At 57.9% G+C, this 13,000-nt stretch overlaps 1 protein-coding gene across 3 annotated transcripts in view; it reads right to left on the bottom strand.

Annotated features, from left to right (window-relative positions):
• The window catches only part of kdm7ab (lysine (K)-specific demethylase 7Ab), a 37,388-nt gene that overhangs the window by 10,245 nt on the left and 14,143 nt on the right, over window positions 1-13,000 (bottom strand). For all 3 annotated transcript variants that reach the window (XM_035425818.1, XM_035425816.1, XM_035425817.1), the window contains exons 2-7: window positions 7,918-8,003; window positions 7,210-7,327; window positions 6,725-6,885; window positions 3,650-3,791; window positions 3,112-3,298; window positions 2,510-2,672 (exon numbers count right to left, since the gene is read on the bottom strand). In XM_035425818.1, the coding sequence (XP_035281709.1) occupies window positions 2,510-2,672; window positions 3,112-3,298; window positions 3,650-3,791; window positions 6,725-6,885; window positions 7,210-7,327; window positions 7,918-8,003 (857 nt within the window). The remainder of the gene's footprint in view (window positions 1-2,509; window positions 2,673-3,111; window positions 3,299-3,649; window positions 3,792-6,724; window positions 6,886-7,209; window positions 7,328-7,917; window positions 8,004-13,000) is intronic.

Raw genomic sequence — 13,000 nt, forward strand, 5'->3', positions numbered from 1 at the left:
AGACTCAGGAGAGGGAACTGAGGGAAGCTCTGAGCACAGTCAGCAGGCTGCAGGCTTCTGTGCCTGGCTGCACATCTCCAGATAAAAGCACTGCTCTGCGCGCTGTAGAGCATGAGCAGCCAATGAGAGGCCAGGCACGCCGGGGCGGAGGACACAACCAAACACACCCCATATACCCTCCACCGCCCCCGTCCCGCGCCTCTGGGGCCAGGGAAAGACTCCCGGACCCAGCGGAGCGGTGTCGGGGAAGGGGAATCCCATCATGCACTGCGGCGGCATTAATGCGGTTTTCAGATCTTCGGTCCCAGGAGGGACGAATCAACAACTCCAAAGCCCGGTTTACATCGGTTGCCACGACAAAGGGAGGGCGTGGCGGCCCGCGGCGGAGCCTCCAAACAGGCGTGACCCTGAGGGCTTTAAACATGATGAATGCCTCGGTCACGGACGCTGCACGCGATGATGCGGCCCTGGCAGCGGAGGCTGCCGCCATTACACGGCTGAGCGACGGCCGGGCCCCGCCCCCCTCCCCTCCCCGGCCTCAGCTCCCGAGAGCCGGCGAGCATGTGGGCCAGGCCGCGTGACTGCTGCCCCCCCCCCCCCCCCCCAAACACACTGTGACAGGACCGACGGACGGACGGAGCGAGGGCAGCCCATAAAGGACGGTGACGTTCGAGCGAAGGCTGGCTCACAGCGCTGCCAGCTCTCCCGCCAGGAGCTCTGAACAAGCCAGAGGAAATCCACCAAACGCGAGGCTCCATCCGCCGTCCGCAACGACAACTCCACTTCCCCTCCCGCGACCTCACCGGCTTAAACAAGGTCACCTGCAAAACGCATTCTGGGACCCTGCTGCGCTTGTAAAGCTAATCTGAGTTCTAAAAGAAAAGAAAAATGCAGTTCACATCAAGTACAATCGCACAGTCAGGTGTACAATCCAAGCGTACACCTTGCACAAGGTACAGAAACACGGGTTGGCAACGCTTCGTTTGCTGCTCAGCTGATTGGCCTCTTGATGTGCCACACACCTGCAGGACAGACCGCTGGCTTGTTTAGGTCTGTAATAACTATTTCCCAGCACAGTCCCTGTTCTACTGAACCCAGATGCCTGGACTGCTGTTCTCACTGTGCTGCTCGGGGCAGTTTCCTGTTTTACTTTCCCTTGGTGACAGCAGTGGTCAACTTTGCCTTTCTTAAAATGGAAAATGTCGTTCGCTTGTTGTTTTTGGCAGCCAGCGTGGAAAAATTCTGGATACTAGATTTTTTTGAAGTTGTAATGTAATAACGGGTAATGATAATGGCAGGAGACTGGGTCCCAGGTTTGGATACTGATGGGAGATGGGGTTCCTGATTTGGGTACGGATGGGGACGGGGGTCCCTGGTTTGGATACTGATGTAGATGGGGTCCCTGCTTTGGGTACTGACGGGGATGGGGTTCCTGGTTTGGGTAGGGATGGGGATGGGGGTCCCTGATTTGGGTACTGACAGGGATGGGGGTCCCTGGTTTGGATACTGATGGGAGATGGGGTTCCTGGTTTGGATACTGATGGGAGATGGGGGTTCCTGGTTTGGGTACTGATGGGGATGGGGTCCCTGGTTTGGATACTGACGAAACAGGATTGACAGGATTGTTCTGTTTGTGGTTCTCCTTTGGGAATGCGGTGTACCAGCTGTGGGACTGTTGCCTTGACCCGGGTTCGAGGGGGGGGGGGGGACCGGGGCAGGAACCAAGCTTCACAGCGGGAAACGCTCGAGATCACACGCACACCATCAGCTGTGAAAGCTTTCATACCCCCCCCCACCCCACACCCCCCACCCCAGCTGAGGAATGCAGCACTCACTCACTCACTCGCTCACAGGAAGCCGCTGAGATTCTGCTTTAATCACTGTACACATACCCTCTAAGACATAAAAACCGCACACACGCGCGCTCTGATATGTCATCAGCGATACTCCGCACATCAGCTGCGAGCAGGTGCCAGCTGCACACTCATCCCCTGCCCTCTAATCAGCGAGCGACGGATTTCAAAATGGCCGCCCAATCACAATATTTCTGGAACCATCCAAAAACATCCAAATTGTGAGGGGGGGGAGAAAGAAGAACATACTGATTTCTGAGACAGCGGGAGAGAGCTGTGCGTTAGTCCGGAGATGGAGAGGAAGGGGAGTTAGCGTGGCGCGGGCTCTCCGGCCTCGGGGTGGAAGACACAAATCACCGCGGCTCGGCGGGAAAACCGCATCAAAGGCGGGACGCTAGGCGCTGAGTGGAAAACCATCCCTGCGGCCGCGCCTCCAGCTGCCTTCCATTAGCGCTGCGGCGCGGAGCTTTTCGAACGCGCTCGCTTCTGTTGACGTGTAAAAACAGGAAACCAGCGCACCAGCCGTCTTTTTTTCCCTCCACGTGCGGTTCTCTTTGACTGGTAAACTGGGGCCGTGAAGCGGACCGGACTGAGATGGCGGCGCGGGGGGGTGGGGGTGGGGGATTAGCCGTTAGCCCCGGGGCCCGTTTTCTCACCTGTGGGAACGAGAAGGGTGGTTCCCTGCCGCACCACACACTTGTAGCACTTGTCCACCTTCTCCCCGAAGAACACCTCGCTCTGGTTGGGGGACGAGCTCCACGCCTCGTATAGTGCAAGGTTCGCCGGCGTCGGCTTTATCAAGTAAAAAATCTTTTCGCCCTTCAGGGGGGGGAAAGAGAGCAGGACCGGGAGGACAGAGGGTGGGGGGGGGGGGAGAGAAGCGTTAGTTAATCAAGGCTGCTGGCGTCCAGACGACCTCACACACACACACACACACGCACACACACACACACTTCCTCTGATTAAACTGCAGCCTCTGTGCGCTGCAGTGCGGATCATAAATAACGGGCCTCTGTCGGCCCGCACCTGAGACGGCACGACCTGAAACACAGATCCTCGCCAGAGAGACGCTCGCCCCCCCCCCCAAAACCGCTCAGCTCCCACCCCAATAACCAATCAACACAGGCTGCCGCATCGCCAGACACACCACTGATTGGATGCTCACGTGCAGAGAATGACACGTGGCCAGCGTGTCCCAGCACACGCGTGTGGACGGAGAACACGCGTGCCGAACGCGGGACAAGGGCGTGGGCCTTACCCAGAGCACGTGGTACCACACAGAGGTGCCCCCGAAGTCTATGTGGAAGTCCGTGTAGCTGTCCTTCACCCCCATGAGGCAGTACTTCTGCACGAAGGGCTTGGGGAAGAAGGAGTCGTCGGGCCAGTAGTTCTCCACCCAGGACATCTTCTGCGCGATGTCCGGCACCACCACCAGCTCCGCCATCCTGCGGACGGACCGCACACGCACGCTTGAGCCCGGGTCAGAGCCTCCGGTACTCCACACGCAGCCAAACACACAGCCCTCGCCGGGAAGCGTACCGCCCCCGTTCGTCTCTGCTGGACAGGTACTGTCGTACTGGCTGACGTGTGAAATTACTCACTTTACTATAGGAGAAAATGCCACATGCAGTGCAGCCTCATATACAGTTTACACAAGACAGGGAACCAAGAGTGGAAGGGGGTCCTATTCTTACCCTGAAAGACAGGAGCAGACCCCTAGCAGACCCCCTAGCAGACCCCCCAGCAGACCCCCCAGCAGACCCCCCAGCAGACCCCCCAGCAGACCCCGTACGTACTTGGTGTCGGAGAACTCCAGGCTGATGACGTTGAGGACCTTTGGCCGATCGGGGTTGTAGTAATACTTCACGAACTCGCCCAGCTTCATTTTGCTGTCCGCCTGCCGGGCCACGTCGATGACGTCGATGATTTTGTCGCTTCCTGTGGGGAGGGGGGGGGGGAGGGGACAGGCTCAGAGCAGGGCGGGGCCGGTTTCAGTCCTGTGAAGGGCGGGCCTCGTGTGACCCTGACCCCGAAACGCGTGGGCAGCGCAGTTCTGGTACTGTACATAACAGAGCCAGGTACGAGGGCCGTGTAAGACTTCATACACACGGCAGGTATTAGCTGAGAATGAACCTACAGCACTTCTACAGAACCCAGTACACTGCTCTCTCTCTCTCACTCCACGGACCACAATTCCCTGAGAAGAGGCAATTAGTAATATAAGCCAGCCTGGTGCCAAGAGGCTGTTGGCAGAGCTCTGTGCGCCCTGCCAGTGCATTAGGAGGATGAGGAGAGCCGAACGTGCGCAGAGTCCCGAGCTCAGCACCGTCATCTTCATCACATGCCTGTGGCAGCCACCGGCTGGAGGCGTAGCAGAAAGACCTGACCAATCATTTCAGATCATGTTTCACGCAGAGAGGCATGGGGGGGGGGGGGGCACTGGGAGAAAGACTAATGTCTTTTATGTGTGCAGATAACACCACTGGCGGACAGCTGCCAGGCAGCAAATCAAAATGGCCGGAGCTAGGCCGGCGTTTTAACGCGAGGACGGGACAGCTGGCGTTTGGGTGAGCACGCCACCCCCCCCCCCCCACTCCATTCCCCCCCCCCCCTCCCCCACCACCACCCCCTCGGGCCCAGCTGGCCGCAGGCCTGATGTCGGGGAACAGCTGGAGGGAGGGGCCCCAGCGCGCAGGGGCGAAGTACCGCAACCTGCAGCCGGGGGCAATAAATCTTCAGCAGCGCCAACAGCGGGGCCCAATATTTACCGTCCTCACACCGCTAATAACGTCCCCTAATCAATCTCCCCCCCCCTGCCAGCGCGGGCGCCGGGAGCGCCGCTTTCCTGGAAAAAAACATTAAACGGGGGCTTTTACGCCACGCTCCGGGGGGTACCAGAGTGCCATTTCTGAAAATACAACCGAACGAGGGGGGGGGGGGGGTGAGGGGGGGGAGCTTTCTGCATCTCAGGCATGTGGAATGCATCGCCTGTTCGCAGCACGCGGAGTGAGAGGCCGTGGAAACGCGACGCTCGGCACAATGGGCTCATGGGTCCCTGGAGGGGAGCGCAGCCAGAGAGAGCGGGGACTGCGGTAAGTGAATTAGCCTGGCGGCTGGCCGGGCCGAGGCGGGCCGGGGGTGAAGCGCCCGGCCGCGCGGTGATCACAGGAAGCCGTGGGGGCGGGGCTTTAACGGCACGCGGAGGCTGAGGAGCGGCCGCCGCTCAAGGTCCCATGGGCGCCTGGGACAGCGTGACTCACAGAGGGGACGAATTTGAATCCGACACCTCCTCACAGCGTTTACAGCGCAAGCCGAACATTCGGTCTGAATCTGCGCGGTGACAAACTTAAGACACGCAAAGACTGAAAAAAAACTGAAAGACTTTGTGAACGATGGAGCGATACCGCTTCCGGCCAATAACAATGCGTGTGACAAACGACCCGACCGGTTTGCGTGCACGCGGGTCTGCATGAGTGACAAAGGACACGCAGTTCTCCCACACGGAATGGTGCGTAGAACAGGGGCTGCCTGTCCCTGCCACACATGTGGGTTCCCAGACTTAAACTGCTGTTAAACCTGAGTCCATCCACCCCTACAACAACCACCACCACCACCACCACCACCACTACCACCATCTACGTTCTCCAACCCCCTGAGCGCGATAAGGTATCCGAACATGAGACCCAGCGGCGTAAACGCTTCCCACGGTGTGGCGTGGGAGGACGGTACGCCACCGCGCGTCCCCCGGATCCGGTGACGCGACCAGCCGCTCGCCGGTTCTGCGGTCGGCCGGAGAGACAGCAGGCGGCGGGGGGCGGGGCTGGACCCTTTGTTCCTTCCCTGTGAGAGTGCAACGCTATCCAGCCCCGCCCCTTCTGCAGCTCCGCCTCCGTTTACTACAACAGCAGTTAACGCTCTGCGGTGTGTCTGAGCTGGTAATATGATCCTTACACACACACACACAGTATAGTATCCGCTACACATGCACACCAACACATGGCTTAGTCTGTCACACTCAAATACACACACACACACACACACACACACACAGTATAGTATCCGCTACACATGCACACCAACACATGGCTTAGTCTGTCTCACTCAAATACACACACACACACACACACACACACACAGTTTTATCCGCTACACATGCACACCAACACATGGCTTAGTCTGTCTCACTCAAATACACACACACATACACACACACTGTTTAGTATCTGCTACACATACACACCAAAACATGGCTCAGTCAGTCTCTCAGCCTTACACACACACAACATCTGCTGATGATGAACCAGAGATGGCCCCCGAATGTGTTTGGCTTGTAACTGGATCCCCTAAGTACCTGGCCCTCAGCAGAAAGAGAAGGTGGCAAACGGCGGGCCTGCGTAAGCCAGGCTGTCTTTATCCGCAGGCTCGCTCGGGGATCGGGGGATTAGGGGCTGCTGAGCAGGTGGACTCGGCCGCCCCGTCCGCAGCGCCTTAATCCACGGGCCCATTCAGCGGGGGTAACGCACACCTGTCCCGAGGCCAGCGAGGGCTTACCCAAACGAGCGATAAGATCCTTAACGGGACAAACGATCTGTCTGAGGAGAAGCGTTCAGCGTGGCCGTGAGCTACATCACCTACGCAATCTAAACAAACAATACATCGGCTTAAATGTGGCGCGTTAGACGAGACTCATCGAAATGTTATGAAACTAAAATACTTCTTTGGTTTCTTTTTTCGCTGATACAGTATACCTTTCCTCGATGGCCATGTTTGGGGAAATGGAGAGCTCCTGACATGCTTGAGTTCACCTGGATTCATGCGGAATTTCTGACCTACTGACCGACTGGTAGGCGGCGTGTGAGTTTTCGTCTTACCGACGTACTGCTCCACGTCTCTGACGGAGAAGGTGGGTGGGGGCAGACGGAGGCCCAGGCCGTCCGGCTTGCTCAGCGCGATGGGGTACTGGAAGCCCTGCTTCTCCAGGTACTTTTGGGTCACCTGACTCCCGTGCATCCGGACCAAGATCTCATCGCCGCTGCATCAGAGAGAGACAGGGAGAAAAGGGGCGGGGCGAGGGGTCAGTCCACTTCACCGCTTTGGAAAAACTGGGGCTTTGCGTCAGTTCCAACAATAGCACAAACGCCGCCTAGCAGCTGATGAGATTAGCTGCTAATTATTAAAGATAATACATCATCAGAATGAATCGTGTGCTTTATCAGTGCTGAGGGGCTGCAGGTTCAGTGCTAGCTCCACGCAATGTAGCGTCCCTGGCGGAAAGCCAGCAGGTGGGTGTGGTTCAGTGTTTTTTGCCCTGGGGTTGGAGCTGTACGTGTGTGTGGGGGGGGCAGCAGGCTCCTACCTGGGGAAGCTTCTAGCACGGAGCTCTTGCACGAACACAGAAGTGCCGGCCTGCACAGGCTTGGAGCCGTCGTCTGGCTCAGTGTAGTCATGCCGGTGCCAGTTGTTCCTCTTCTTCACTGTGAGAGGAAGAGCAGAGAACATGAGCAGGACTGGAGGAGCCTAATGGCCTCCTAGGGAAAGAGCACTACATGACGGTTACTGAACTGCTAAAGGGTGGAAAATTCTTTTTGCATATTTTTTCTCCAAAATGATTTTCTGGATGAACCTGAACAGAGCGATCGTTTCTGCGAGTGTCTCTCCATCACGGCAGCTCGTGCAGCGCCAGGGGAGGCTGAATTATGCGTCGGCCGGACGGTCTGGATCACCGGAGCTTTAAAAACCCCACCCGCCCTCTGCTCCACCCGGCGCAAGGGCCAAACACAATCCCAATTTGATGATTACACCGCCGATCCATTACCCCCATAATGCCCGGTGCATACGCACTAAGAGGTCGCTCCCACTTTAAATCAAAAGGGAGGGGGGCCTCCTTACTGAAAACCCCCCATTCCCTCCAGAGCAATCCATCAGCCAGAGAGACAGAGGGAAAGAGAGAGAGAGAGAGAGATAAAGAGAGTGAGAGATAGAGAGAGGGAGGGAGAGAAAGAGAGGGAGGGAGGGAGGGACAGAAGGGCAGAGAGAGAGAGAGAGAGAGAGAGGGAGCACTTACTCAAAGAGGGTCCGTGCAGCACATCGCAATTGGGACAGTGGTAGACATCGATGTCCACAGCATGGTGCTCCTCCACTTGGACGCAGCTGAAAGGCACAGGGAAGAGGGTTTGGAACAGAGACAAACATCCAGGGCAGCGGCGTGGCACCCATTAAATAATAATGTAACGTCAGGCCTAAATAATAAAGCCATCTGAGAGCAGAATGCTGGATAACGATTGTGCAGTGATATTTATTGAGGCCAAATGAAATGAAAGCCAAACAGAATTAGTACACAGTGTTCTCAGGCAGGGTACTGCGAGCTGGTCCAGGTAGGCCGCAGTCCCAGAAACGCACGCCAGCTCTGTATCAGCAAGAGACTGGAGACCCACTTACGCTGCAGAACAGCAGAGAACAGAGAGTTCTGAACACGCTGCTTCTCCGCCCGCGGCATCGCAGGGAAGCGACCCGCAGAGCCGGGAGTAAGACGCAGAGAGCCTCCGAGCTGCTCTCTGAGCTCACCCTGCCGCAGCGCTCCGCTGCTGTGCGGAGAGGGCAGCGGATCGGCTGCAGAACGCTCCCATCCCTGTTTATCCTGTCAGAGCTAATCCTCCCTAACCACTGTTTTTACTGCCCTCTCTTCTGCTGCCGTAAACAGCCGCGTACGGGCTAAGTGGCTATTTGGCTTCCCGTCCAATTAATGGCTGTAATTGGACGATTAAGAGCGTGGGCGGAGCGGGGGGGGGGGCGGGCGGGGGGGCTGAACGGCGAGGCTGCGCTTCGTCGCGTACGACAGACGGCACCGCGGCGGGGGCCGAAGGGGGGTGGGGTGGGCTGGGATGGGGGGGGGGGGGGGGGGGGGGGGGGGGTCGGGAAAACGAGGGAGATAAGCCCACCGCAGCCAAAGCGCAGACTCCGCCCCCTGACCTTTGCGCAGGGTCCCGCAGTGCCGATCCCGAGACAGCGCCCGGATCAAAGCGGACCACCGCCAACCCCCCACCCCCCCCCCCCCCCCCCCACCCACGTAGTGACAGGTGAGGAGGCGGGGCCTGCAGGAGCGGCACAGAAACGCAAGACTCCAGGGGTTTCAGACGTTTCCGGCTTCTATGCTACGGCCCAGAGCGCGCGGGGTTAACTGCAAACCCAGATGTGGGGGGGGGAGGGGCGTAAGAGTACAGTGCGCGCACGCCGACCCCACACGACCTCTGACCCTGTCCTTTTCCCCAAGGTCAATGAAAAAAAAGCCCTAAAACAGCACAGCCTAACACATGAGCTCGAGCACGCTCAGGACAGGCTGTTTCTAATGGCTACGTAAAAGAATGTGGAGTTACAGCAAAGTGTTTTTCTCTCACAGAACTGTTAAAATGTCAGCCCCCACACACACCACCTGGGCGGGGAAAGAAGCCAGCTCTGACACACATTCCTTACGCGCATTCCGGAACAGTGTTCCGCAGCTGCCCGGAACTCAGCTCGGTGAAGCTCGGTGAAGCTCAGTGAAACTCAGCTCGGTGAAGCTCGGTGAAGCTCAGTGAAGCTCAGTGAAACTCAGCTCGGTGAAGCTCGGTGAAGCTCAGTGAAACTCAGCTCGGTGAAGCTCGGTGAAGCTCAGTGAAACTCAGCTTGGTGAAGCTCGGTGAAACTCGGCTCGGTGAAGCTCGGTGAAACTCAGCTCGGTGAAGCTCGGTGAAACTCAGCCCACGGCGAAGCTCGCGGCTCAGACACAGAGCAGGGGCAGCCAGGCAAACTGCCGTCTCTGCGTTCACCTGAGCCGGGGCAAGGGGCGTACGCTTAAAACTGAGCCCCGCACATCGTGTGAGCGCTGGCGCCAGCTCTCCTGTAGTACGGTGTGTAACACCGCGGCCTTCGGTGTAAAATACACACAGTTCGATACGCACAACTGGCAAACCCATACAGGAAGGAAACCTAAAAATAAAAAATTACATTGGTAAAAAAAAAAACAAAAAAAATTTGTTCACGAGGTAAACAAACACAGCGGCGTTGGCAGCAGGTAGCAGTAATGAGCGGTGATGCCAAACAGGAGGTTACTTCTGTGCACTGCAGAACGGAGGTTACCCAAGGTCACTGCGAACGGGAGCACTGCGCCTGCTCCTCGCCCACACCTGCCCGGCTGCTCCAACGACCGATAAACCCGAGCGGCACCGACGGTTACGCAACATTTCAGGCCCGCTTCACACGCGCAGGGGAGGAGGAATCACATGACCGGCCTCTCCGCTCGGCGCGGCTTCGCGGTTTCGCGGTGTGACTCCAGTTACGGCTCGCTCCTCCGCTCGGGTTCCGGAATGTTCCGCGGGGAAGCCGCTCCTCCAGCCCCCCGCTCGCGGCAGCGCTCATTCGGACAGCGCCTGGCTCGCGTTTCTCCCAGCGCGAGCTGCAGCCCGGCCTCCTCAGGCGATGAGCGGGCCACTGAACGCTGATTTACTACACCGCGGGATCGCTGGAAGTTTCTGCAGCGAGCGCCTGTGAGCGTTTACTGGCCGTTCGCAATAACGCGGACTAACTGGGAGCGCCCTACACGGCCTTACAGGGGTCTTACAGTGAGCACCCTGAGAGTTAGCGCTGCGGCGGGCAGGACCTCTGACGGCTTTTAAAAAGCGAAGGCGTTTGTATTCCCGCGTGTTTTTGGCGGGTCTCCACGGTCCTCGCCCCCGCAGGCCCTCGCATTTCGGGGGGGGGGGGGCAGCGGCGGGAAGCCGCGAAACGCGCGCGGGGAAGAGAACAGAGCGCCATTGATGACACCGCCGGCACAGGAAGCGGAGGCGGCCCGCAGCGCCAGCGACACGCGCGTTCCCCCGACTCGTAGGCGCGCGGCGCGCTCGTGACGCTAGCGTAGCTGCTGCTGCCGCTACATTAGCGGAGCGTGCTGATTAATGGCCATGATGAATGGCGCTAATTAGCCCTCCTTCCCCTGCTGACCCTGTGGCACCGCTAGCCACGGGCTTCTCACACGCGAGCTACTGGCAGGGCAGGCAGCCTCCATCACTCATGTTTCAGCCGCACCAGTGAAAACTCAGCACGCTCAGAAATGACCATGGGGAGGAGCCTTTGCCTCTATCCACTGTCTGCTGACCCCGGTAATAACCGTTCTGCAATGTACAGAGTGCGCAAAGTGCCTTTGCTTCCAACAGACACACTCATAACTGGCCTTTCACCCTTTTTTTCTGTTCGTATTTCATCACCTTTCAGTTTTCATCGTTATGAAACGCTACCAGAAAACGACAGTGGGGAGACAAACGAGCTCAAAAGGCAAACCGAACGTCAAGACAGAACAACCTTTGAACTGCCCCGAGCAGGGACGGCCGGCGTTGGCTTTACAGCCACCGTAAAGCTGGCGACTGTCCACCGAGCGCTCTCAAATGAATCAAAACAAAGAATCGAGTGACCGCAGCGTGTTCCTGCTCGCTTGATAAGCCTTTAGTCAGCACTGTTTCTGAATTATGAAACATTCACAGAGTGCTCTCAGATCTAAGAATTTACTGATACTGACAAACGGAATCTCTCAGTTTGCCAGCATCGTTACGCATAATGTTTCGATCGCTGACAAAGGCGTGGAGTAACAAAACACAAGATAACCACGGAAGTCAAACTACCGTGTCAGTATCGGCAAGAGGAAACGATGACGGGTAGCAAAGCGAAACTAACAGGGAAACGCAGCCTGTTTTGACACAGGTCGTTCAGGGCCTGCGCTGCAGTTTAACAGAGCCATAGGAAAACAATACGTGAGCGCAGGACGCGATTTTAAATGGCACGCACACAGCCGCTCACTGCAGCCGCACAGGTCATCATATTTCACTGAGGTCGTGCGAGGACAGGCGTGCCCTGTGAGTGACTCTGACATTGCCTTTAACTACGGCTAACCCCGTTAGCCAGAGCTTAGCCCCGGCGCAGCGGACCGGGGGCCGCACTGGACCCCACCCTGGGGCTGATCGGGGGGGGGGGGAACACACACGCCCATCCTAAAACGTGGGAAACGGCCTTGTTTGACCAGCAGTACAGGCGCCCACATCAAAGCACTGGCCCTCCTCTGAGGGTGGGGTGTCAGCACAGGAGGAGGAGCTACTGCTGAAATCGAGGGGGGAAGGGCGGTCCTTCCAAAAAAAAAAAAAAAAGAGAGAGAAGAAGCAGCAAACAGAGCTTCTTTTCTTGAGGAGTGACCGCCTGGGGGAGGCGGGGTCCAGAATTCCTCCAGACTGCTTCTGCTTTGATCTGCGCGTAATTACAGGAAATGGGGGAAGCGGTAAACAAAACACAACAGAACCATTAGCTCATCAGGAAGCAGCCCGCCCCGCGGGACGCGCTGCACGCTCAGCGTTTCTGGGCCCCCCCCCAGGAGCGCGGCCCCTTTCTCATTACAGCCACGGAGCATGTCGCTCCTGTCAGTCTGTTTCAGGTGCATCATGGGAAGTCCCCGCGGGATTCTACGGCCACAGTTCAGCTGCAGTTTGTGACTTCCGAACATGTTCTCAGAGAGGGCTCTCGTAAAGTTGCCGCTTGGACTTTTCTCCCGTCCCCTCCCCCCTCTCCCACCCACTCCTAACCCCGCCACTAAAACAATGGAGGGCCGAGACCCGGGGGTGCGGGGGGTGGGGGCGGGAGGGGCAGGGCCAGCTGCAGACCTCGGCTCTCTGGCTGTGCGTGCCTCACTGACCGGAACAGACTCCCACTCTCTCCGGGCCGGCTTATGTCATCGCCGTGACACTTCCGTATATGGGAGGAGGGGGCTGTTCTGAAACAACAATGGCCGCCTATTTTTACCCTCCTGTGTGTCCGACAACCTCCTGCTGGGGGCCCTGGGAGTGAGGTGGCTGTGATTCACCACGCTGAGTACACAACACAGCGGTGGGAGGGAAGGGGAGGGGGAGGAGAGAGAGTGATAGAGAGAGAGAGAGAGAGAGAGAGAATGACAGAGAGAATGCAGAACTCCCGTTTCGGTTGTGTAACTCGGAGAAATGGGGCAGTGTGTCGCTCCCTCCCTCCAGAGAGCCACTCATTGCCGCTCGTCACCGATCAGCCGCTGAGAGGGACAAAAGGCGCGGGGGGGGGGGGGGGGGGGGAAGAGAGAGAGAGAGAGAGAGAGAGAGCACTTC

Source organism: Anguilla anguilla, chromosome 7 (genome assembly GCF_013347855.1).
Source record: "Anguilla anguilla isolate fAngAng1 chromosome 7, fAngAng1.pri, whole genome shotgun sequence".
NCBI lineage: Eukaryota > Metazoa > Chordata > Actinopteri > Anguilliformes > Anguillidae > Anguilla > Anguilla anguilla.